This window comes from Vicugna pacos, chromosome 25 (assembly GCF_048564905.1).
Source record: "Vicugna pacos chromosome 25, VicPac4, whole genome shotgun sequence".
In the NCBI taxonomy this organism is placed as follows: domain Eukaryota; kingdom Metazoa; phylum Chordata; class Mammalia; order Artiodactyla; family Camelidae; genus Vicugna; species Vicugna pacos.
The window spans coordinates 39113313-39134933 of NC_133011.1; the positions used below are offsets into that span (position 1 = coordinate 39113313).

General features: G+C 59.3%; 2 protein-coding genes across 8 annotated transcripts in view; both read right to left on the bottom strand.

The window, feature by feature from the left end:
* Positions 1-890: 890 nt before the first annotated feature.
* MAFA (MAF bZIP transcription factor A) lies at positions 891-3572 on the bottom strand. Its single transcript, XM_072949413.1, has one exon. It carries the CDS (start codon positions 3210-3212, stop codon positions 2136-2138), a length of 1077 nt encoding a protein of 358 aa, XP_072805514.1. The 5' UTR covers positions 3213-3572; the 3' UTR covers positions 891-2135.
* A 6711-nt stretch (positions 3573-10283) lies between these two features.
* Positions 10284-21621, bottom strand: part of ZC3H3 (zinc finger CCCH-type containing 3) — an 87959-nt gene continuing 76621 nt past the window's right edge. For 4 of the 7 annotated variants that reach the window (XM_072949866.1, XM_072949863.1, XM_072949861.1 and 1 more), the window contains 3 exons: positions 13387-13571; positions 12401-12774; positions 10284-10700 (listed from right to left, as the gene is read on the bottom strand). In XM_072949866.1, coding sequence (XP_072805967.1) covers positions 10669-10700; positions 12401-12774; positions 13387-13571 — 591 coding nt within the window. In that variant the 3' untranslated portion in view covers positions 10284-10668. Of the gene's footprint in view, positions 10701-11220; positions 11354-12400; positions 12775-13386; positions 13572-21621 lie in introns of all 7 variants that reach the window. The other 3 variants (XR_012064262.1, XM_072949864.1, XM_072949862.1) reach the window with 3 other exon arrangements.

Below are 21621 nucleotides of genomic sequence, written 5' to 3' on the forward strand. Positions count from 1 at the left end.
CCCTTCTTTCTACACCAGCATTTTTGCCCACAGAGATGGCAGCTCGCTCCCCTCCTGGGGGCTGGAGAGCTCAGCCCCTGGATTTAGGGATTTTGGTCAAACCCCTTGGAACTCCAACCTTCCAGTTCTAAATTTTACCCGAAGGCAATTGGGGAGGGGGCAGCACTCGCCTTTTCTCTGTTTCTCAGATGGAGACAATAAGAAACTCTGGCGACATCCTCTCGTGAACTGCAGCTGTCCCAGCCCCGCCTAGGAGACCTGCCGTCCCCAGGCTGAGAAGTAGCGCAGCCCTCCCTGCGGAGAAGAGCCAGGGAGCCCTGGCCAGGTGGGCGGCAAGTTCAGCTCCAAACGTGAGGACCACAGACCTTCACCCGACTCTGTCCTGTTTTGAAGGGAGATAAATCAAGTATCCTACAATGGCCTCAGCCCCCTTAGGGTGAAATTTCCAGAGGTGCTGCCCTCCCCGGTTCCCCCAGAGTCCAGGACTTGGACCTTCAGGTGGGAGGCCAGACTGCAGGCTCGGAAGAGCTGGGGACAGCGCTTGCCACCAGGATGCAGTGGTACTGGGCGTGGGGTCACCACCAAGGCTGGCTTCGTGCACTGGGCCGCTGTCCTGCCTTAATGGGGTCCCTGGGTCCACCCTGTGCATCCCTCCTCCCTGAGGGGCAGCCTGGGGCCAGCAGAGCAGATGCCTCTGGGTCGGGCCCTGACGGCAGGCTTTTTCACAACTCTGGTCAGTCTCTCCCAGTAGGTCCGCCCAGGCGGGTCACCCGAGCTAGCAGGGCCCAGTTTAGGGACCTCCTTTTCCTTCTACTCAGGAAGAAGTAAGCAAAAATGAAAGCCACAGAAAAACCAGCCAGGCTCCAGTGACTTTTGGATTTAAACAAATTTATTTTTTGTGTTTTTTTTCTTTCCTCAGTTTCGTAGCAAATGAAAAAAGAACCCAACAAAACCCAACAACGCAACAAAACTTCCCGCAAGCTGTCGAGTCTCCTGCGCTCAGCAGGAGCGGCTGTAGTCCGGGACCGGGACCTGCAGGGGCCGGAGCACCAGCCTCCCCACACTCTCTCCCGCCTAGTCCAAAATTCGATCAGGCTTTAAAAAAACGAATCCACAAACAAAAAGAAACATATTTTAAATTAAAGTAAAAACACTTTTTCCACCCGCCCCCATGCCAGGAGATTCAAGCGAAACCTCCTCTTTAAAACATTTTTGTTCTCCGCTAGAAATACTGTGCATTACTTTTTTTTCCTTTTCACTTCTCTTGAGGGTTAAAATAAGATATATTTTCCCAGGAGTCATAAATACGATCTGGTGCATAGAGAAATAGCAGCACGGAGTCCGGGCCAGCCCCCCACCCCGTCGAGTACAGTAGGGCAGCAGGACTGAACACAGCATAGATAATACTCCTCGGCTTCAATCTCTATGGGACGCCGGCGGCAGGGTTGGGGGCAGGCGGGCAGGCGGGCAAGCAGGGGCCGGGCCCCTCCAAGCGAGCAACACATGCTGGGACACGCGGACAGCCGAGGGCGACCCCGGCTCGGAAGGAGGCAACTTCCTCTGGGGTTTTCTTATATAATCACCAAGCAAAATAAATATAAATACTTCGAAAACAACACCGCTTTGAAGAGGAGGAGTAGAAAAGGGCAGGGTAGGGAGGCCGAAAGAGAAAAAGCAGGAGCGCGGGGCGGCAGAGGCTGCCGGGGAGGGACGGCGGCGGCGCCCTCGGCGGGCCGGGCCGGGCCGGGCCGGCTCAGGGGCAAAACCGCGCTCCGCGTATGTACAAGCGGACGCCACGAAGGACTTCGATCTGGCCCAACTTTGCTGGGAATCGCCGCGTTCCGCGCAGAGGAGTTGTGGCAGCGTCAGGACCGCGACCCGGGAAGGTGCGCGGGCAGGGAGCGAGGAGGCCGCGCCGCGGGAAGGGGCCTCCAGTCGGCGCCTGCAGACGTTGCAGCAGAGCGCGCGGGGCCTGCCCGGCGGGAGGCGGAGGTGTTAACGCGGAGGCCCGCGCGCGCTGGCGGCGACTCGGCCGGGAGTTGCGTCCTCGTCCTGGGCCGCAGCGTCCGAGCCAAGGCCCCGGGCGGCCTGAGCAAGTCCGTTCCCGGCGGCGGCGCGGGCTCGGGGTCCGGCGCTCACAGGAAGAAGTCGGGCGCGCCCTTAGCCCCGCCGGGGCCGGCCTGCGGCGGCGAGGACTCCCGCGGGAAGCCGGCCCCGCCCGCGCCCCCGGGGCCACCCCGGCCAGCCAGCTTCTCGTATTTCTCCTTGTACAGGTCCCGCTCCTTGGCCAGGCGCCCCACCTCCAGCTTCAGCTGCTCCACCTGGCTCTGGAGCTGGCACTTCTCGCTCTCCAGAATGTGCCGCTGCTGCACCCGCTTGAAGCGGCACGACTGCGCGTAGCCGCGGTTCTTGAGCGTGCGCCGCTTCTGCTTCAGCCGGATGACCTCCTCCTTACTGAAGCCGCGGAGCTGCCGGTTCAGCTCGCGCACCGACATGGACACCAGCTGGTCGTCGGAGAAGCGCTCCTCCAGGCGCACGTGGTGGCTCGCGCTGCCGCTGCCGTGGTGGCCCGCGCCGGCGTGGTGGCCCGCGCCGGCATGGTGGTGGTGGTGGTGATGGTGAGCAGCGTGGTGGTGGTGGGTGGCGTGGTGCGTGCCGTGGTGGTGGCCGGCGCCCATGTCGTCGGCGCCGCCGCCGCCCGCGAAGCCCTGGCCCCGGAAGGCCTCGTAGGCCGCAGCGGCCACTGAGTGGTGCGCGCCGTGGTGCCCGGCGTGGTGGCCGCTGCCGATGAGCGCCTCCACCGCGTCCTCGGGAGTCAGGTTGAGAGCCTCTGGGTTCAGGTGGTGTTGGTAGCCGCTCATCCAGTACAGATCCTCCAGCGCCGGCTTTCCCGACGCGCCTCCGACGGCGCCAGGGCCCCCGCTCCCCGGCCCCGGGGCTGCCCCGGCCTGCGCCGCGCCGCTGCCGCCCCCTGCGCCGCCGCCGCCGGTGCCCGGGCTGGGCGCGCAGAAGCTGGGCGAAGACGGCACAGAGGAGCAGGGCGTGCTGAGCGGCGTCGAGGACAGCGAGCCGGGCGGCAGGCGGTGGCAGAAGCGTTCGGCCTCGGGCGGCTCCTTCTTCACCTCGAACTTCATCAGGTCGAAGTCGTTGACGTACTCGATGGCCAGAGGGCTGCTGGGCAGCTCGGCGCCCATCGCCAGCTCCGAGGCCATCGCCCGGAGGACCCCGCCGCCGCGCCCGGCTGCGCCCCGACGGGAGGCGGCGGGGGGGGGGAGCCGCAGGCCTCTCCCCCCCCTTCGCTCTCCACGGGCGGCGGGTCCCGGCTGGGTCAGCCGCAGGGAGCGCGGACTCTGGACAGAGGCGCGCGGGGAAAAGTTTCACGCAGCCAACTCAGGGGCGGCCGCTAGGGACGCCGCCGTTCAGGCCTCTTGTGCAGCCCCTAGTAGCTCCCTGGCGGGCGCAGGCCAGCCGTGCTCCCACGTCCCCGCGCCGGTGGCCAAGCGGGTGGCGGTGAGGCAGGCCACCGCCTCGGGCTCCTCGGGTTCCCCACGCCCCGCCCGCTCACCGCCAGCCCCGCCTCCACCTCCGAACGCCGCGCCGCACGCTCCCCTTTATAGCACCGGGCGCCTGGGCCCGCCTTTCTGGGAGGGGCGCTCGCCCCCGGGCCAATCGAAGCCCCAGACCCGTCGCTCTCATTTGCCTATCCCTATGGCAACCCGGAACCCAGCTGTCAATCTCCTGCGGGGAACAGCTGTGGGAAGGGGTGGTGACCCGCCGCCCACGAGAGGAGGGGACAGGGCCCTCTGGTGGCCGCCTCAGGGGTCTGCACAGGCAGCGGGCTGGGGTGCACGAGAGGCGCGCGGGGGCGCGGGGCCTGGCCTGCGGCCTCCGAGGGCTCGCATCCGCGACGGGGCGGCCACAGAATCTTGGGGAGCAGGGGGGCGCACCTCGGTGCCTCTTTCCCCCGCCACCTAGCTGGCCGTGACCCCGCAGCCCTTTTCCAGGTTTTTTTCTGCCAGCCGGCCGGGAGGCCGCGTCGGGCTCCACTAGCTTGGTGGCGCCGGGACATTCCGGCCTCCCAATTCGGATGACACTGCGCGGCCCGGCTGGGCGCTGCGCGGGAGCGCCGGTTATTTTTAGCTCCGCAGTTCAGGCGGGTTCAGGAATTCAGTCAACAAAGTTGCTGGCACCTCCGTGGGGCGGGATCCACCGCGGGACGCCCGGCTCAGAGGGTGTGTAGCGCAGGTGGGGAGGGAGTCGTGCGCGGGCCAGTGAAGACGGCGTGCTGGGGACCCTAGGATGGGGGCGGGAGCCGGCGCGGGTGAGGCCGGACACTTAGGGGGTCGGAGGGACCCCGGGATGGGAGGGACCTGGGGGCTGGCTCTGGCCAGAGGGCTGCCAGGCCGGACACCAGGTTAGGAATCCTGGCTCTAGCTGCCCACCTGCCCAGGTCGGGCCTAGTGGTGCCATACTGGCTGGGAGCAGGAATAAGAGGGACGGAGGTGGGAAACCTCCAGAGCCAGCAAACCTGACAGCTGGGCTGACTGTGAAGGTGCACCCAGAGTCCAGGGCTTGGTCACCAGGTAAAGAACTGGAGCAGTGGGTGCACCCGGAGCAGGGGAGCCTCCCTGCCTCTGCCCACCAGGATCTCCTGAGATGGGAGAGGCAGGACCCAGAGAGCCCCTCCCACCCCTGTTCTCTACACTGTTACATGACTTTTATAGCTTAAAACTTCAATCTTACACGCAATCTTCTATGCATAGAAGGAAAGGTCTGGAGGGTGTGGGCAGGAAGGCACCAGGGGTGGCCTGGACACGTGCTGGGGACAATATCTACCGGGGCTTTTATTGTGTTCCTGGCACGAATGTCTGCTATTTTCTAATAAGAAAAGTGTCATACTGTGGGGAGTGAAACTTCACTTCCTAAGATGTCATGTGGGTGGCCAGGCCCCACTGTGCATGGTGGGCAACCCTGCCCCTTCCTCCTTGTCCCCACGTCCCTCTGGGTGGGCTGTGCTGTGAGGCAGGGCCATGCAGAGAAGGACCACCCCACAGGGATGACCCAGCAAGTGGCAGAACTGAGGCCCCAGGCCGGGTGCTTGGGCTCCCAGCTGAATGAGTTGCCAGATGCATTGCCAGGTTTGGGGCTTCCTTTAAAGCACCTGGTGTTCAGAGGGAGGCCACGGCTCAGAGAGCTGATGCCACATGGCGAGCTGGTGGTATCGTCTGCCTGTCTGAGGGGGAAAAGCTTGCATGGGGCTCCTGTGCCTAGCCACCTGACTCTGCCCCTCACACTGTGGCTCCAACCAGGCCCCTGGACCAGGCAGGGGTTCAGTCCCAAGTTCAGAAGGATGCAGGGTGGAGCCAGGCTTGTGCAGACAGGAGCCCTCCTCACAGCTCCTGGCCTCAGGCCGAGGGGCACCGTCCCGCAGTCATGCCCGGGCTGTTGGACCCCCAGACCCTCCTGGTCACCTCGTCTTGTCCTGAGAGGTGCAGTAAGGAAGCTGAGGCCAGGGTAGCCCTCCTCAAGACCCATGCTCAGCCACATCAAGTAGGGGACAACTCCCCTCACACCCAGCCCTCAAAGGTGATGCTCAAGGATGCCGGGCCCCGGCCTGGCCAGGCTGGCCGCGCCTCCACTGACTCACATAGGTTCCCCCCTTCCCTCACAGGGGGAGAGGAACAGCCAGTGTGCGGCCTGCTGCACGTGGGGACCAGAGACCGCATCCACACTAGGGGGAGGCATAGGGCCTCTGGGGCAACCTGGGAAGGCGGCACTGCCTGGAGCAGAGCAGGGCACCCTGTCCCTGACTGGCGCAGGCACTGGGCAAGCTCCCCTGGCCCTGGACGGGGAGTCGGGGAAGGACTGGCTTCCCAGAAGTTCTCTGGGCTAGCGTGCCTGCCCTCAGCTCTTGGCCACCCCCAAGCTTTGGGAGCAGTTGCCCCAGGGCCCTCCTACGCTCTTGCCAGCGGCTGTTTGCTCCCTGGCTCCCTGGCTCCCCCTGGTCTCAGCTGAGCCTTCTCTCACAGCCAGGTGGGTGGGAGACGGGAGAGCAGCCGACTGCCCCGCACACACGCAGGCTTTGGAGTGCTTGCCCACCTGTCCAGCCAGCGGCCTGCAGAGGGGGCGAGGGAGGCTCTCCCTGCCAGGGGAAGGTGCTGCCCCTTCCTGGCTCCGGTGGTGGTCTCTAGGCTTGCTCCTTTGTCTTCGTTAACTCCTGTTTGCCACTTGCTGGCCTGGGGCAGGGGACACACAGGGAGGCACTCACAGCCGGGTCCGGGAGCAGAGGCCAGGGGGTGACCAGGGCCCCCTCCTGTCTGCTAGGAATGGCTGGTTGGAGAGCCACAGATACAGCATCAGATGTGCTGTGTCTCCTGGCCACGGCAGCCACCAGGGTAAGGTCTTCCTCTCGGCTCCCCTGACGGTGGAGGCTGGGAGGGGAACAAGCCAATTCCCCGTGGCCCCAGAAAGGATCATTTTTCTCCCACCTAGGACCACCATGCCCTCCTAGGGCCTATCACAACACATCAGTGACTAAACCCATGGAATTCCACAGGGACTACCCCTGGGGCTCATTGTTAAATGCACAACACGTCTTTACTGAGCACCTTCTGTGCACCAGGCTGCCTGCCCGGGGTACCTCCCACCACCTCCACCAGGGAGGCTGCCGAGGCTTGATGGTGAGATGCAGCCATCACTGGGGTCCATGGGCTCCGTGCCGGCCAGGTCATCCCGGGAGCAGCCGGCGGCTCTCCCTGAACCCAACAGCTGGGGGGACTTGAAGGCTCGAGTAACTGGACAGCTGGTGGGGAGGGGTCAGGGGCTCAGGACAGCTGCACTGAGGTAGGGCACCCACCGCCTGGTCCCCATGGCCACCTCTGGTCTGCTCTGCGCAAAAACCAGTGCAGGGTCGGGGTGGGACCCCTGACTCCTCCCCACATCAGGCCAGACCCCCTTCCCCTTTCACCTCCTCACGTGCTGTGGTGACCCCCTCCCCATGAGACTGGACAGGACCCCTCCAGGGGCTTCCTCACCAGCCTGGACACATAGGGGCAGTCAGGTTGGGGGAGCCAGGGTGACCTCCAGCCTCCAGCTGGCAAGGAGCTCGGGGCCTTACTCCTCAGGCTCAAAAGAAATGATCTCGACAACCTGAGGGAGCTGGGGGGCTTCCTTCCCCAGAGGAACCTCCAGAGGGGACCCCTCCTCACCATGCAGCTCCTGAGCCGAGGCGTGTGGTGACCTGGCCAGCCAGCCTCATGGAAGTCACAGCGTGAAGCCACAAGACAGCTTGTCCTCGACAGCAGGCTGGGGTCAGAACCCAGCTGAAGACCTCTCCTCAGCCTCTCCCTCTCTCGCCAGGGATTTCTTCCTGGGCTCAGGGAGCACTAGGCTGGTGTCCTCCCACCTCAGGGCTCATCTGGAGCGAGAGCTGCCTGGCACCATCCTGGCGGGGCACGCTCCCAGCCGGGGTGGGCGGTGGCTCCCTGGGGAAGGGCTCTGGCTGCAGGAAGCGCCTGCCTTCCTGCCACCACACTGCCGGCTCCTCCAGCTCCCCTCCTGCTGCCTGCCCAGCGGCACCCCCTCCCCAGTCAGCACCTGTTTCAGACCCCATCCCAAAGTCACCTTTGTGCCACTCCTGCAGGCCCCGTGGCCTCTCCAGTGCACACCCACCCCGCCTACTGTTCCTACCTCGCCTCTCAACCCTCAGATGGTGGACCAGGCTCTAAGCTCCCCACAAACGAAGCTCGCCTCCAGCCCACGCCACCTGCTGGTCACATGACTTTGGGTCTCAGCCCCCCCCCCAACCCCGCTTCCCTGCCTTGCCTCTGCCACCTGCAGGCGGGCATGTCACTGTCACTGCACCCGGCCCGCCGCCCTCACAGGAGGCTCCCTGTCCGTGGGGCCATCGTCTGAGAAGCTGCACGACCTGTTGTCCTAGGGCAAAGGGCAGTCCACAGAGGGCACAGGCCTGGAGAGGGGATCCTTCCTAGGCTCTTGGCAAAGGCAAGGAAGAGGCTCCAGGGTCTGCCTGGGTTGGTACGGGCGGTAGAGGGGGGACCGACCCACACCCTCATCGCCAGGGGTCTTGGTTGGCCTGCCCTGTAGCCTGAGGAGCCCAGGGTGACCACTGGCACACTGCCCCTCCTGCCCGGGGGCAAGGGCTCTGACCAGGCCAAGCCTGAGGCTGACAGGGTCCCCTAATAGGTCACAGAGAGTGGTGAGGGCTCCAGGGGCCGGGGTCCAGGAGAACAAGGCAGCCACTAGTAGGGCATCTCCTGCTTCTAGGAGTGCCCTGCCTGTCCTGAGCCGTCCACGCTGGCCCACAGCTGTCAGACCGGCCACTTCCAGGCAGTGGGCTGCACCGTGGGGCAGTGGGGCCCAGGTACAGGTGGCAGGGCCTGTGGCTGTGAGCAAGTGGGCGGCCAGGGGAGAGAGGCAGAGCAGCTGGGAAGGGTAGACTCGGGGGAGCAGTGGTGGTCCCGGGCGGGCGGAGGAGTGGTCCAGCTGCCCATCGGTCTTTTGGGAGCCCACCCCCAAGGAACACACCTACCCGCCTTGGATCTGGCTGGTGCCCACCTCGCAGCCAGGGGTGCAAGCGTGTGCCCCTCCTTTATTGCAGAAGGAAGCGCAAGGAGAGGGTCTGAGCTGGTCACGGCTCAGGTCAGGCTGGACCAATAACTGTCTCCCTCCGCCTCTCCTGCCTGTCCAGGCAGAGGAGTGAATTTACTCCCTGCCCCTCCCATTGTCACAGGGTCCCGTGTGTGGGAGCTCCCCGCGGGCGTCAGGAGGGAGCTCACCGGAGGAGGCAGGAGGCCGAGGTTGCCCCGGTCATGCCGCACACTAGTTCCTGCCGCACCCGCGCCTGTCTGGAGAAGGAGCCGAGCAGCTCGCTCAGCCCTGGCTCCAAGGCTCCTCTCAGTGCTTAGCCCAGGAGCCTTCGCCCCCGATGTGCCAACCCATGTGGCTCCTCCAAGGGCCTGGTCTGAGGCCACCACAGAGACCCGAGGGGTGGCTAGGTGAGGACACATGGCTCTGCAAACCTCTGCCCGACGTGTCCCCGGCCAGAGCAGCTGCAGGGCCAGGCTGGGGAAGTGAGCTGGCCCACGGTGGGGTCCATTTGGCTCACTGACTGGGTGGGGCTTGTTCTCTGCCCCAGGACCCACCATCCTGCTGAGATGGCACAGGGCGGGCCCTGGACAGGACGCGGCACCTGCATCAGCACTCAATACAAGGGTCCCCTGCTCCCGGACCGAGTGTCGCCATCACACACCGACATCAGGCAGCGCTTGCCGCCAACCAGCTTGGTTCTCGTCACCTCTGGGGCTGCCACAGGGACATGCCATCGCACGACAGGGACTGGGGGCAGGACCCCCGGATCCTCACCTCGGCCTCATGGGGCGGGGGCAGGGCCGAGGGACCTCCCCAACGCCCTTCGGCCAGGGCTGGTCAGTGCTGCCCTTTCACCCAGGCCCAGGAGGAGCAGGTGGAGGACAAGTGGTGGTGCAGCCGACTCCACTCCAGGCCAAGAGGTAGGGCTGCAGGCCACGTGGTGTGGGTAGTGATGCAGCAACACTGGTGACACGGAGATGGAGGCACATGGCAGCGGTCCAAGAACGGAGGCTGTGGGCACATGCTCACCAGCTGGAGTGCAGCTCACTTCTCTGGGATGAGGGCTGAATACTCTGAATGGCCTTGACCTTGGCCTCCCAGGATCTGTTAGACCAGACCCTGTCCCAGGCCCCCGGGACCAGAGACACTTCCAACGTGGGGCGAGCTGCCTCCTCTTTGCCCTGTCCCTACCTTGGCCCAGCTGTTCTCCTGAGACACCTGGAGGAGGAGCTCTGGAGAGGAACTCAGCCTGGGGGACCCTGGCCCCTGACCATCACATCCAACATGTGCCCAGGGCCCCCTCCTAGGCCTCTCCCAACCGCAAATCACATTGGCCTGGCCATGGAGAGGCTGCCCCACCTGCCGAGCCATCCAGGAGGCAAGACAGCACCAACATTCTGGCCCAGAGGCAGCGAAGGGGATGTGCTTTCTCCCTGCCTGGCTCTGTCTGGGTCCACGGCTAAGCGGGCAGGTGAGAGGATGCGCAGGGGCCATGGCAGGGGTGCCCCCTGGATGGGTGGACGGCCCCTCACCTGCCTCTCAGTCTCAGGCATCCAGGTCTGCGGGGTGGCACCTCTAGGGGAGGCTCTGGGGCATGAGCAGTGTGCACCACCCACCCGAGCTGATGCCCCACAGGGCTGCGCGGTGGCGTGGCAGCAGTCAGGACAGCCGAGTAGACACAGGACAGAACCTTTATTGCTGAACACAAAACGCCCGCCAGGGAGGCCTGCCCGGCGCACTTCCCCGGGCAGGCATCCTAGGGGAGGACTAGGGGCACATCGCATGGAGGGGACAGGGCTGGGGGTGAGCCCTGCTGGGTACCCCTTCGGGCAAGGCTGAGGAACCAGGGTGGGAGGTTGGTGGGGCCAAGCCCGAGGGAGGTGAGACCTGGGTACTGGTCACGCAGGGCTGAGAGCCAAGTGGGCAGAGCGATGGCCCTGCAGCCCCAGGGGGGTGCTCAGTGGCTGGCGGCCCCTCCTCTGGGGCCGTGGCGGGCAGAGCCTCCTTCCTCTCCAGGACCGAGGGGCCGAGGTAGGCATGGGCCGGCCCCCTGGGCCCTCAAAGACGGGGTTTGATGTGCAGAGATTTCCCTGTTCCGAGAGGGGCAAAGGTCAGAGCTAGGATTCCCAGCCAGGAGGAGGGCCCCCATGGGCCCAGGCCCACCAAGCACGGGCCGCCAGAAATGGGGAGCGAGGCTTCGGGTACACGTCGTCCTCTAGCCCAGCGCCCACTGCCCACCTGGGGGGCCAGTGTCCAGCAGGGCGCAGGCCTGGCCTGTGGGGCTGAGAGGGCAAGGCGGGGGAGCCGCGGACAGCAGGTGGGTCATGAGAGTGCAGCAGTCTGCGGGCTGGGCTACAAATACAGGTGCAGACGGTCTGCAAGCAGACACAGCCCGGACTCACACCTGGATGAGCCTGAGGCTCCCAGATGGAGCCTTCGATGTGGAAAGCCAGGGTGTGTGGGAGCATTTGCTGGGTGGTGAGGGAGGGACTGAGGCCCCCCTGTGTAGGGTGACAGGCCTGGGGGCAGGAGGAGGAGAGGCAGTGGGCCGGGCTCCTGCCCTGTGCACCCTCTACTCACTGGGCACCAAAGCCTCTCCCCTCCAATCACCTCATAGGCCAGCAAACCAGCTGACCACAGACGCCTCCGTGTGGCTGCCCATAGGCACAGCACTGTCCGTGTGTCCCCTGCAAGCCCGCCTCTCCTCCTGGGACCCCACTTCAGGGCTGAGGACCCCAGCCACCTGCTTGGCCAAGTCAGAGTGCAGATGTCAGGCCCGGGCAGCTAGGGGCCCAGGCCTGCAGGCTCCACCGAGGGCCTCAGCCCCTCCTGGGTGGTGGCAGGGGCGGGTCCGGCCTGGCTTCCTGCCCTGATGTGGTCTCAGGCCTCCCTCTGGCTCCCAGGAAGTGGGCAAGGCCTTAGCAGGGAAGGAAGGCTTGAGGCGTGGCTCTCAGGCCGGTGGAGCTCTGCAGCCTCTCGACCACCCTGCCGGCTTCCCCCGATTATGGGGCGGGTGGCAGGGTTCCTGATATTACTTTAAAAAAAAAACAAGGTGGCTTCCACAGGCTGTCTGTCCCGTGCCCCATCCCCTTAGTGTCCTCCCTGGTGGAGCGAGCTGGGGAGCTGGTGTTGGCCTGGCCAGGCAGGTGAGCAGAGGGCCTGCTGTGGGCTCTGCGAGCAGGAGGTGTGGGCCCCAGCCCAGCTGAGGCAGGCCTGTAAGCATGCTCAGCAGAGCTGCGAGAGAGGCTCAGCCAGCATCTTCCATTAATGTTACGACCGTGAAATATGACAATAAAATGATAGCCGTATGGTCGCAAATTTGCAGCCCGCCGAGCTGCGTAGGGTTTATCGTCACTCAAACGCGTGGAGAGCTGTAAAATGTTTACAGAAAGGGTCGTTTGCAGCCATAAAATCCTCTTTTCTCTCCTAAACAAGGCTGAGTGGAGCCATTTACCAAGCCCCAAATGCTCATCAGGGGAGAGGGAGCATCTGTTCTCCCCAGGAGCGTACGCTGATCTTCCAGAACAAATTAACAGAAATGGGTGCTTTCTAATTAAATCAGGCCTCGGCTAGGGTGGCCTGTGCGGGCAGCACTGCTGTGCTCGCACCTCGGCCGGCCCTGCTCCTGTGGGCCAGCAGGTGTGCCCCTCAGCCAGGGACCTGGCACTCTGTGCCCAGCCCACATGGGCTCTCTGGCACCTTCCAGCCCCGCCTAGAGATTCTGACCCCATGGGTCTGAGGTGGGCCCTGCAGGACTGCTGGGCTGGCTTCCGGAGGCTGGGCTGCCTACCTGAGTCCTTGGTGGGGGGGCTCCTGGGGGTCCGGGCCCTGGGCTGACCTCCTGGGCTGGGCGAAGACTGCAGGGAGATGAAGGAAGGCAGCTTGGAGAGGCTGCTGGAGCCCGTCCCTGCCGAGGCAGCCTCCTCCTGCAGAGACAGCTCCTCCTGGTCCAAGGACAGGGAGGGGAAGTGGGAGGCAGGAGAGGGGGAGGAAGGGGGGGGGGAGGATGGAGAGGAGGAGGAGGATAGGGAGGAGATGGAAGGGGGGGGGGCCGAAGCTGCAGCTAAAACCCGTGGGGAGGAAGGGGGGGAGGCCGGGCCAGCAGCCACGGCAGTAGGAGAGCTCGTTGTCTGTCTGCTGGGTCGCTGGGCAGCCGAGGACTTCCTGTGGGAAGGAAGGGGAGCAGAGGTGTGAGGATGAGCGGCTGTGTGCAGGGCAGGGGTCCGGAGGGTGCTGGTCGACCACCTGTGCCCCGCCTGTCTCAGCAGCGAGGCTCCTAACCCTCCCTGCCCCTTTGGTCCCAGCAGCCAGCAGGCCTCGCCGAGCAGGTTCAAAGTGGCCCTCAGCCCCAAGGACAGGCTGATGATGTCACGGGGCCTCCAGCCCAAGGCAGCTCCATGTTGTCCCTGTTCTCACCTTCCGGAGGCTTCCCAGTCCAGGGCAGGTGAGTGCAACGGGGCCAAGCCATGAGCATCGCCCCAATCCTCCCCTCCCCCGGGGAGTGGGAGTGGGAGTGGGCAGCCGAGAAGCCCTGCCTTCCTCCACAGGCTGGTCTGGGCCAGGACGCCCTCAGCTCTGTCCTGCCTGGGGACCGGGGGCGGGACACCTCTAAGGCTCACTCGCTCAACTTGGAGGTTTCTTTTTGGGTCTGAAGCCCAGAGCTGGGCAGGGCCTGGGGGCTCCCCAGAGAGAATCCCAATTGTGCCCCAGAGCAGGAGGGACCTTTTCCTGACCACCCCAAGGGTTTACACATGCAGCACACACTGTCCCCGTCACCTGGGCCCGTGGCTGGTGGAAGCCCTGCTCCTGGAGGGCACACTGCTGGGTTCCGGGGCTGGGGGTGCGGCTGTCCGCCGGCCGAGGCACTTCTGGTTACGGTGGAGCAGCTGGCACTGGGCGCCCCGCGGGCAGACACCCCGCCGGGAGAAGTCGGGGCACAGCAGCGTGTGCTTCTTCTTGCACTGCGGGAGGAGGAGCGTAGCTGGGTGGGCCGGTGAAGGCCGGAGGGCTTCCTGTTGGATGACTAAGGCCCCCAGCCCAGAGTGGCCCCCAGCCCACACTCCTCTATCTGTAAGATGTCCCCTGAGCAATCTGAGGGTTGAGTGGGGACCCTTGCATGCTCATAGACCCTGTGGGCTGGCTTGGGGATTCCCAGGGCGCTAACTCCTCCTGACCGCAGCCCACCCATATTGGCAGAAGTCGAGGGTGGCGGCCACTAGGCCTGGGGACTCACTGGGTGGGGTTCAGGCTTCAAGCCTGGGGGTGCAGCAGGTCGGCTGAGGCCACACAGTGTGGAGGGAAGGCCGGCCACACACCCGATCCATCACACCTGTCACTGTGGCTAATTATACCCGTGGGGGGGCGCGCCATCAGGCAGGTGCTCGGGGCAACACAGCCTCAGCTCTGCCTGCCAGGCCCGCAGGGAACCACAAAGCCTCCGCCCAAGGCCTGGCCTTCTTCAGCTCTCCTGCCCCAGGACGGGAGCTGCAGAGACCGATGCTGCAGCCCTGCTGTGTGCCACTTCCATCTGGCCCTTCTGGGGAGGGCATCTGGGGCGTAGCAAGACTGGGCACCCCAACTGCCCCTGGCGTTGGACACAAAGTGCTGGAGAGACAGACTAGATGAGAACCGCCACAGGCAGAGTCCCTGCCAACCCCCCAGAGCTGAGTTTAAAACCAGCCCTGGTGCCCGAGCAGCCCTGGATGCCCAGGGGCACAACCACTGGAAACACGTGGCCCGGCCTTTAGACCGCTTCCTCCTGGGCCTCATAACCTGCCACCCCGGACATCTGCCCTCAGAGTCTTGGATCTCGGCCCTGCGCCCAGCACCCAGGACGAAGCGCCTGGCTGAGGACCCCACGGAGCGGGCGCCGGTCCCAGAGCAGGGTCTGGGCGCTGGCCTCATTCTTGTCCTGGCCCCCGCTGCTGCCAAGGGATTAGAAGCCCCTCACGCTGGTGCCTGGAGGCGGGTGGCAGGCTCTGAACACCCCTGAGACCCCTGCCAGCTCGTCCCTGAGCATGGCAGACCCAGCCCTGCCCTTCAGCAGAAGACAGGCTCAGGCTAACGCCTGCTTGCTCCTCCTTCCCTCCCTCCCTTCCTTCACCGACATAAAAACTGAGTGATTATTTCTATAAGCGTAAAAGAATCTGAATCAGTAGTTAAACAGCAAGGGAAAGTCTGGCACGGGTTCCTGAGGGGGTCTCACTCCAGCCCCATGTGAGCTGGCCCAGAGGCCAGGAGGGCAGGGGATACTCCTCAGCACTGTTTCCTGGACCAGAACAACCATAAAGCCGAAGGCCGACCGGGACTAGACGAGGAAGGGGCGTTCAGGCTGGTTTCACTTAGCAACGGTGACTCCAAAGTTCCACACAAATCTTAAGTAAACTGCACTTTGCAACGTGTAGAAACACTGATATGTGGAGACCAAGTTAAGTTTATGTCAGCAATGCAAGGTTAGTTTAACGTCAGAAAATCAGTGAACAGACACATGCACATCAGCAGACTAAAAGAGAGGCACCTTGATGGATAGGAAAGCGTGTGCAGTGAAAATTCAGCCACAATTTACAGTTTAGCAGATTAGTGACAGAGAGGAACTTCCTTGGCTTAATACAGAGGTTCTTCGAAGAACCTTCCAGAAAGCATCACCCGCCACGGGCGTGGCTGGAAGCCCACAGTCACCTCTCGTCAACATCGCACGGACCACAGGGAGGGCAGGAGCAGAAAAAAAGGCAATGCATTCAAGCTCAAAGGAAGAAAAACAGTTGTTATCTGCAAAAGATACGACTGTTTACATAGAAGAACCCAAGAGAATCTGTGGATAAATTATTATAATTATTAATAGAGTTTAACAAGGTTGCTGGAAACAAAATCAATTATTAAAAATTGTATGCCCGTATCCCAATGAACACTGAGAAAATAAAATTTAAAAATATGTTATTTGTAATAACAATAAAACTGACAGGAAAAAAATCTAAGAGATAAATAAGAATTTTATTCGACGACATTGAAGGAGAGGCCCGTGTAACAGGAGGCGGACGCCTTGCTCACGGGCAGGAAGACGCACTGGAGACAGGTACCAGTTCTTGCCAAACAGAGGCCCAGATTCAGGCCAATCCCCATCAAAATTCCAACTTTTAAAAAACTTACTATGAATTGAAAATATATTTCTGGAAGAATTAAGGGCAAGAAGAGCTAAAACAGCCATGAGGAAGAACAAGGTGAAGGAATTTGCTTTATTATTGTGAAAGACTGAGCAGCTCAAACCTGCGAGAGAGCCTGGCACCGGCTCCGGCCAGTCAGCAGTGAGGAGGGCAGAGCCCAGAAACAGCCACCCCGAGGAACCTGCTCCCAGGGGGCCGGCTGCGGGCATGGGCCCGTCGGGCAGCCACCGTGCTTGGGCAAAACGAAGATGGGCCCCTGTGCCGACCCGGCATCGCCTGCCGCTGGGCCGAGAGGTGGCCACAGGGCTTGGGGCTGCGGCAGCACCACTCGCGGGAGGCGAGGGTCCTTGCACGAGACCCGAGATGTGCGAGCTCTGGGGAGAGCGAACAATGTTACTTCCATTACAATTAAGAGCTTCTGATGAAAAAGAATATGAAAACGAATGTATGTCTGCATATGCATGACTGGGACATTGTGCTGGACCCCAGAAATTGGCACATCGTAACTGACTGTATTGCAATTAAAAAAAAAAATAAAAAAAGAGTGTCAGTTCTTCAAAATGCATCACAGAAAAGTGAAAAAACCACAGACTGAAATGATACTTGCCACTAATACAACTGACAAATGATTAACATCCATAATATTTTACGTTGATGTGTTTTAATGTTCAAATTTATAAGTTTCCGACGAGTCATTAAGAGAAAGCTGACCCCGTGGTTAAACGTCCCCACACTCCCTTAAAAAGAAACAAACTCCAGGTGGTTTTCAGCAGAGAAGGCACCAGGGGTTTAAACACTGGGGAAGATGTTTGGTCTCATTTAAATCAGAGGAAGGCAAATTAAAAAATTCAGAAAGGTAACTTAATTCTCAAAGTGGTGAGAAAGAAAAAAAGAGGCTGAGAGTCACGAGGGCTGGCAGAGAAGCGGGTCCACGACTGGGAACGGGCACCGGCCGCCCAGGAGTCGCCTCATGTTTCCTGCCACAGCAACTGCCACACACTCTGTGCCTGTGGCCCCACCACAGGCTCAAAGCCCTGGTCTCCTCGGGGGACAGCCGAGCCTGTGGCACAGACTGTTCCCCAGATGTCGGCCTGTCCCCAGTGAAGTCCATGCCACAGGGACCAAATGAACCACGCACCTGTGCTCTCCCACCACCACCGTGGCTCTGGGGGCCCTTCTGACCAGGGCCTCCCCTGCTGGCTGTCTGCTCCGAGCCAGCTGCTCACCGTGCAGAGCTGGCCTGGGGGTGCGGGCCTTCCCACCCTACCTGGGTCCCGCCAGCTCATCCCCACCCTCAGCCTCCCACACGGTGGCCTCCCTCACCAGTCCTCCCTCCTGGAGGCAGGTCCTCCCTCTGCTGCCAGCAGCACCTTCACTGGTGGCCCTCAACGTCCCCAGTCCCCTGTGACTCACCAGCTTCCCTCCCACCCTCCAAAACCAAAGCTGCCCCTTCTCCACCTTGGAGGTGCCACTCCCTGCCCATCTCCGCCCACCCGCTGTCCCTCTGTGCGCCTCTCGAACGCATCTGCCGCGGTCAGTGTCCATGGGGCCTAGGGCAAGGCCTGCCTCATTCACTCTGTCGTTCCCTCCAAAACTGGCACCCAAATGCAGTGTGGTATCTTAGAACAGAAAACAGAAATTAGGAGAAAACTGGGTAAAATCCAAATACAGCCTCAAGCTAAGTTGGTAGTAATGTATCAGTGCTAATTTTTTAGTTTTGACAGACAGCTGGTATGGTCACGTCAGACGTTAGCAGTGGAGGAGCCTGGGTGCAGAGGGTGTGGGGACTCTGCTCCATCAGCAACTTTTCAGTAAATCTACGGTTATCACGAAGATGCTTATCACACAATAAATGATGAGCACTTGGTGCCGGGCCCCACGCAGAGAACAAGCCCAGAGGAGGCGGCGGGGCAGGTGGCAGGGCACCAGGGCCCCGCTGAGTCAAGGTGCTGGCTGGACTCCTCCCGAGTGCATCGGAGGTCACTGGAAGGCCAGGGCCCAGCAACCACTGGAGCTGATCCCAAGGGTGGGCTCTGTTGTCTGAAAAGGACACTTAGATGGGCAAGTCTCGGGCGAGACAGCTTGGGAAAAGGCAAGAAAATGCCAACTAAATACAGATGGAGAAGGTTAAAAGCTTGAGAGGCAACAGAGAATGTTACACACACCTGCACACCAATACAGTGAAAACCTAGATACAGTAGATCAGTTTCTGGGGAAAGTAAGCCAAAATTGGCATGAAAAGAAACAGAAGGAACTTCCACTTCCTGGAAGATGAAGTAAGTAGACACGTTTGTCCCCCATCCCTCCGTGAAGCACAACTAAACCCTGACAACATTAGACGGCTCGGAAAGGCGGAGAGAAGGCAGGCCACCAGGGACCTAGGGACCCAAGGAGGGAGGCGGCCCTGGGTCCTAGGACTTGCTCCTGCCTTGTCATCCTGACCTGGAGCTGAAGCAGCTGGCAGCTTGGAAGTGCCAACTCAGGTGCAAAAGCTGAGTGCGGACCCCTGACCCCTGGTGCCCCTCTCCATCCTGCTTGGGTGGTACCAGAGGATGCCCCAGGGAGCAGGAACGCGGGACCCTTCCTCGACCGACCCAGGAGGCTCCAGTGGAGGCTGAGTGGGAAGTAAGTACTGCCACCCCCCAGGACTAACAGGGAGGCCCCTCAGGTGTCCCTGGAGGCTGAGTGGGGAACCGGGGTTTCTAGCTCCACTTGGCAGTGACACGGCAGCACTTCCACTGCCCCGTCCACCTGCCACAGGCGTCTCAGAGAAAACCAGCTGAGGCAGAAAGCTTACACGGGATTCAGAATCTCATAGCAGCCAGAATGTCCAGGTTTCACCAGGAAATGACTCATGGTACCAAGAGCAAGGAAGACCTCAAACTAAGTGTCAGCTAGCACCAGGTGGCAGAGGCGCCAGCCACCTCTGACAAGGGCTTTCAACAGGCACTTCCAAACACGCTTGAAACAACGAAAGCACAGGAAGTCTCAACAAAGAAAAAGAAGATTTAAGGTAGAATCAAATGGAACTTTTAGAACTGAAAGACATAATGAAAAATAAACTGGGATAAAAAATAGCCCTTGGCCACAGGCTCAAAGCAGCAGAGAACACCGAGGGGAGTCAGAGCTGCAGACGGAGTGACGGACATCACCCAACCTGAGTGAGAGAGGACAGGCTCGAAGAGGAGCAGAGCCTCAAGGGCCAGCGGGGACATGGCCAAGGACCCACCTCTCACACAAGGAGGGCTGTGGAAGGAGAGGACGTGTTCAGAGAAATGATGGCTGAAAATGTCCCAAACGTGGCAAAAAAACATAAGCCTAGAGATTCAAGAGGTTCAGCAAACCCCAAACAGGAAGAATCAAAGGAATTCACCAAAAAATACATCACTGTCAGACTTATGAAAGCTAAAGACAAGGAAACAGCCCTTGAATCAGCCAGAGAAGTGACGCTTTACCTGCAGGGGACAAACGTCGAATGACACGACAGAGGCCAGAGGGAGCGATGTTGCATCTTTCAAGTGCTGAGAGGAAAGAGCTACCGACCCAGAACCCTCTATTCAGCAAAAGCCTCCTTTGGGAAAGCAGGGAAATCAAGGCATTCTCAGATGAAGGGGACCTCGGAGCATGCTGCCAGCAGGCCCGCTAACAGTGGCCAAAGGAAGTTCTCTAAACAGAAAGAAAACCACCAAGAGAAACCTGGAGCGACAGGAAGGAAAGACACGGTGAACACACTCGGCTTCCCTGAGTGTCCCCCACTGTGCCTGACGGCTGAGACACCTCTCGCACAGCGTGCGCATGAGGCTCAGTCCGCAGGGGCAACGTCCCCAGCAGTTTCCACTTGGGGGGGGTGAGGTTTTCCCTGAGCTGGGAAAACCACAACACCAGTAGGCTTCAACAAGTAACAGACACACAGTGCAATGCCTAGCGCACCCCCCCAGAACTACATAAAGATATACACTCAAAAACACTATATACAACAGCCAAAACATGGAAACAACCTGAGAGTCCATCCACAGATGACTGGACATAGAAGCTGTGGTATATTGATACAACGGAATACTACTCAGTCATAAAAAAGAATAAAATAATGTCATTTGCAGCAACATGGATGGACCTAGAGATCGTCATTCTAAGTGAAGTAAGCCAGAAGGAGAAAGAAAAACACCATATAAGGGGAGAGTGTACAGCTCAGTGGTAGAGCATGTGCTTAGCATGCACAAGGTCCTGTGTTCAATCCCCAGTACCTCCACTAAAAAAAAAAATTAAATAAATAAAGCTACTTACCTCTTCCCTCAACAAACAAACAAACAAAAAGAACACCATATGATATCACTTATATCTGGAATCTTGAAAAAAACGTAAATGAACCTATTTATAAACAGAAACAGACTCACAGACACAGAGAACAATCTTATGGTTACAGGGTGGGGGAGGAAGCCGGTGCAAAGGGATAAATTGGGAGTTCAAGATTTGCTGATGCTGGAAATCATAAGCAGAACGAAATGACAACATATGGAATGACAGGAAATATTTGCAAAAGATGAGAATGACAAGGGCTTGATTTCCAGGTTATATAAACAGTTCATACGACTTAGTGAGAAACAAACAACCCATTCCAAAAATGGGCAGAAGACCTAAACAAGCAATTCTCCAGTGAAGACATATGAACGGCCAATAGGCACATGAAAAACTGCTCAATACTGTTAATTATCAGAGAAACGCAAATCAAAACTACAATGAGGTATCACCTCACACTAGTCAGAATGGCCATCATTCAAAAGTCCAGAAGTGATAAATGCTGGGGAGGGTGTGGAGAAAAGGGAACCCTCCTACACTGTTGGTGGGAATGCAGTTTAGTGCAGCCATTATGGAAAACAGTGGGGAATTCCTCAAAAGACTAGAAATAGACTTACCATATGACCCAGCAACCCCACTCCTGGGCATCTATCCAGAGAGAATCATTAATTCAAAAAGACACCTGCACCCAAATGTTCAAAGTAGCACTATTTACTAAGACACGGAAACAACCTAAATGTCCACTGACAGATGACTGGATAAAGAAATTGTGGTATATTTATACAATGGAATACTACACAGCCACAAAAATAAATAATGCCATTTGCAGCAACATGGATGGCCCTGGAGAATGTCATTCTAAGTGAAGTAAGCCAGAAAGAGAAAGAAAAATACCATATGAGATCGCTCATATGTGGAATCTAAAAAAAAGACAAATGAACTTATATAAAACAGGAACAGATTCACAGTCATAGAAAATGAACTTATGGTTACCCAGGGGGCAGGGGGTGGAAAGGGATAAATTGGGAGTTTAAGATTTGCAGATACTGATAGTTACATATAAAATAGACAAACAAGTTTATACTGTATAGCACAGGGAACTATATTCGATATCTTGCAGTAGGTTATGGTGAAAAAGAATATGAAAATGAATATATGTATATTCATGTATGACTGTAACATGATGCTGTACACCAGAAATTGATACAACATTGTGAACTGATTATACTTCAATTAAAAAAAAAGATTTGCAGATACTAATATATACAAAATAAACAACAAGTCTGTTCTGTATAGCACAACATCTCAATATCTTGTAGTAACTCTAACGAAAAAGATTATGAAAAGGAATATATGTATGTGTTTGTATGACTGAAACATTATGCAGCACACTGGAAACTGACACAACATTGTAAACCGACTCTACTTCAATTAAAAAAAAAAAGCACAATGGGATTTAAAAAAAAATACATAAACCAACATAAAATTCTAAGAAATGTTCAAGTAACCCGTAGGAAGGCAGGAGAAAGAAACAGAAAGAACAGAAGACAAAAAT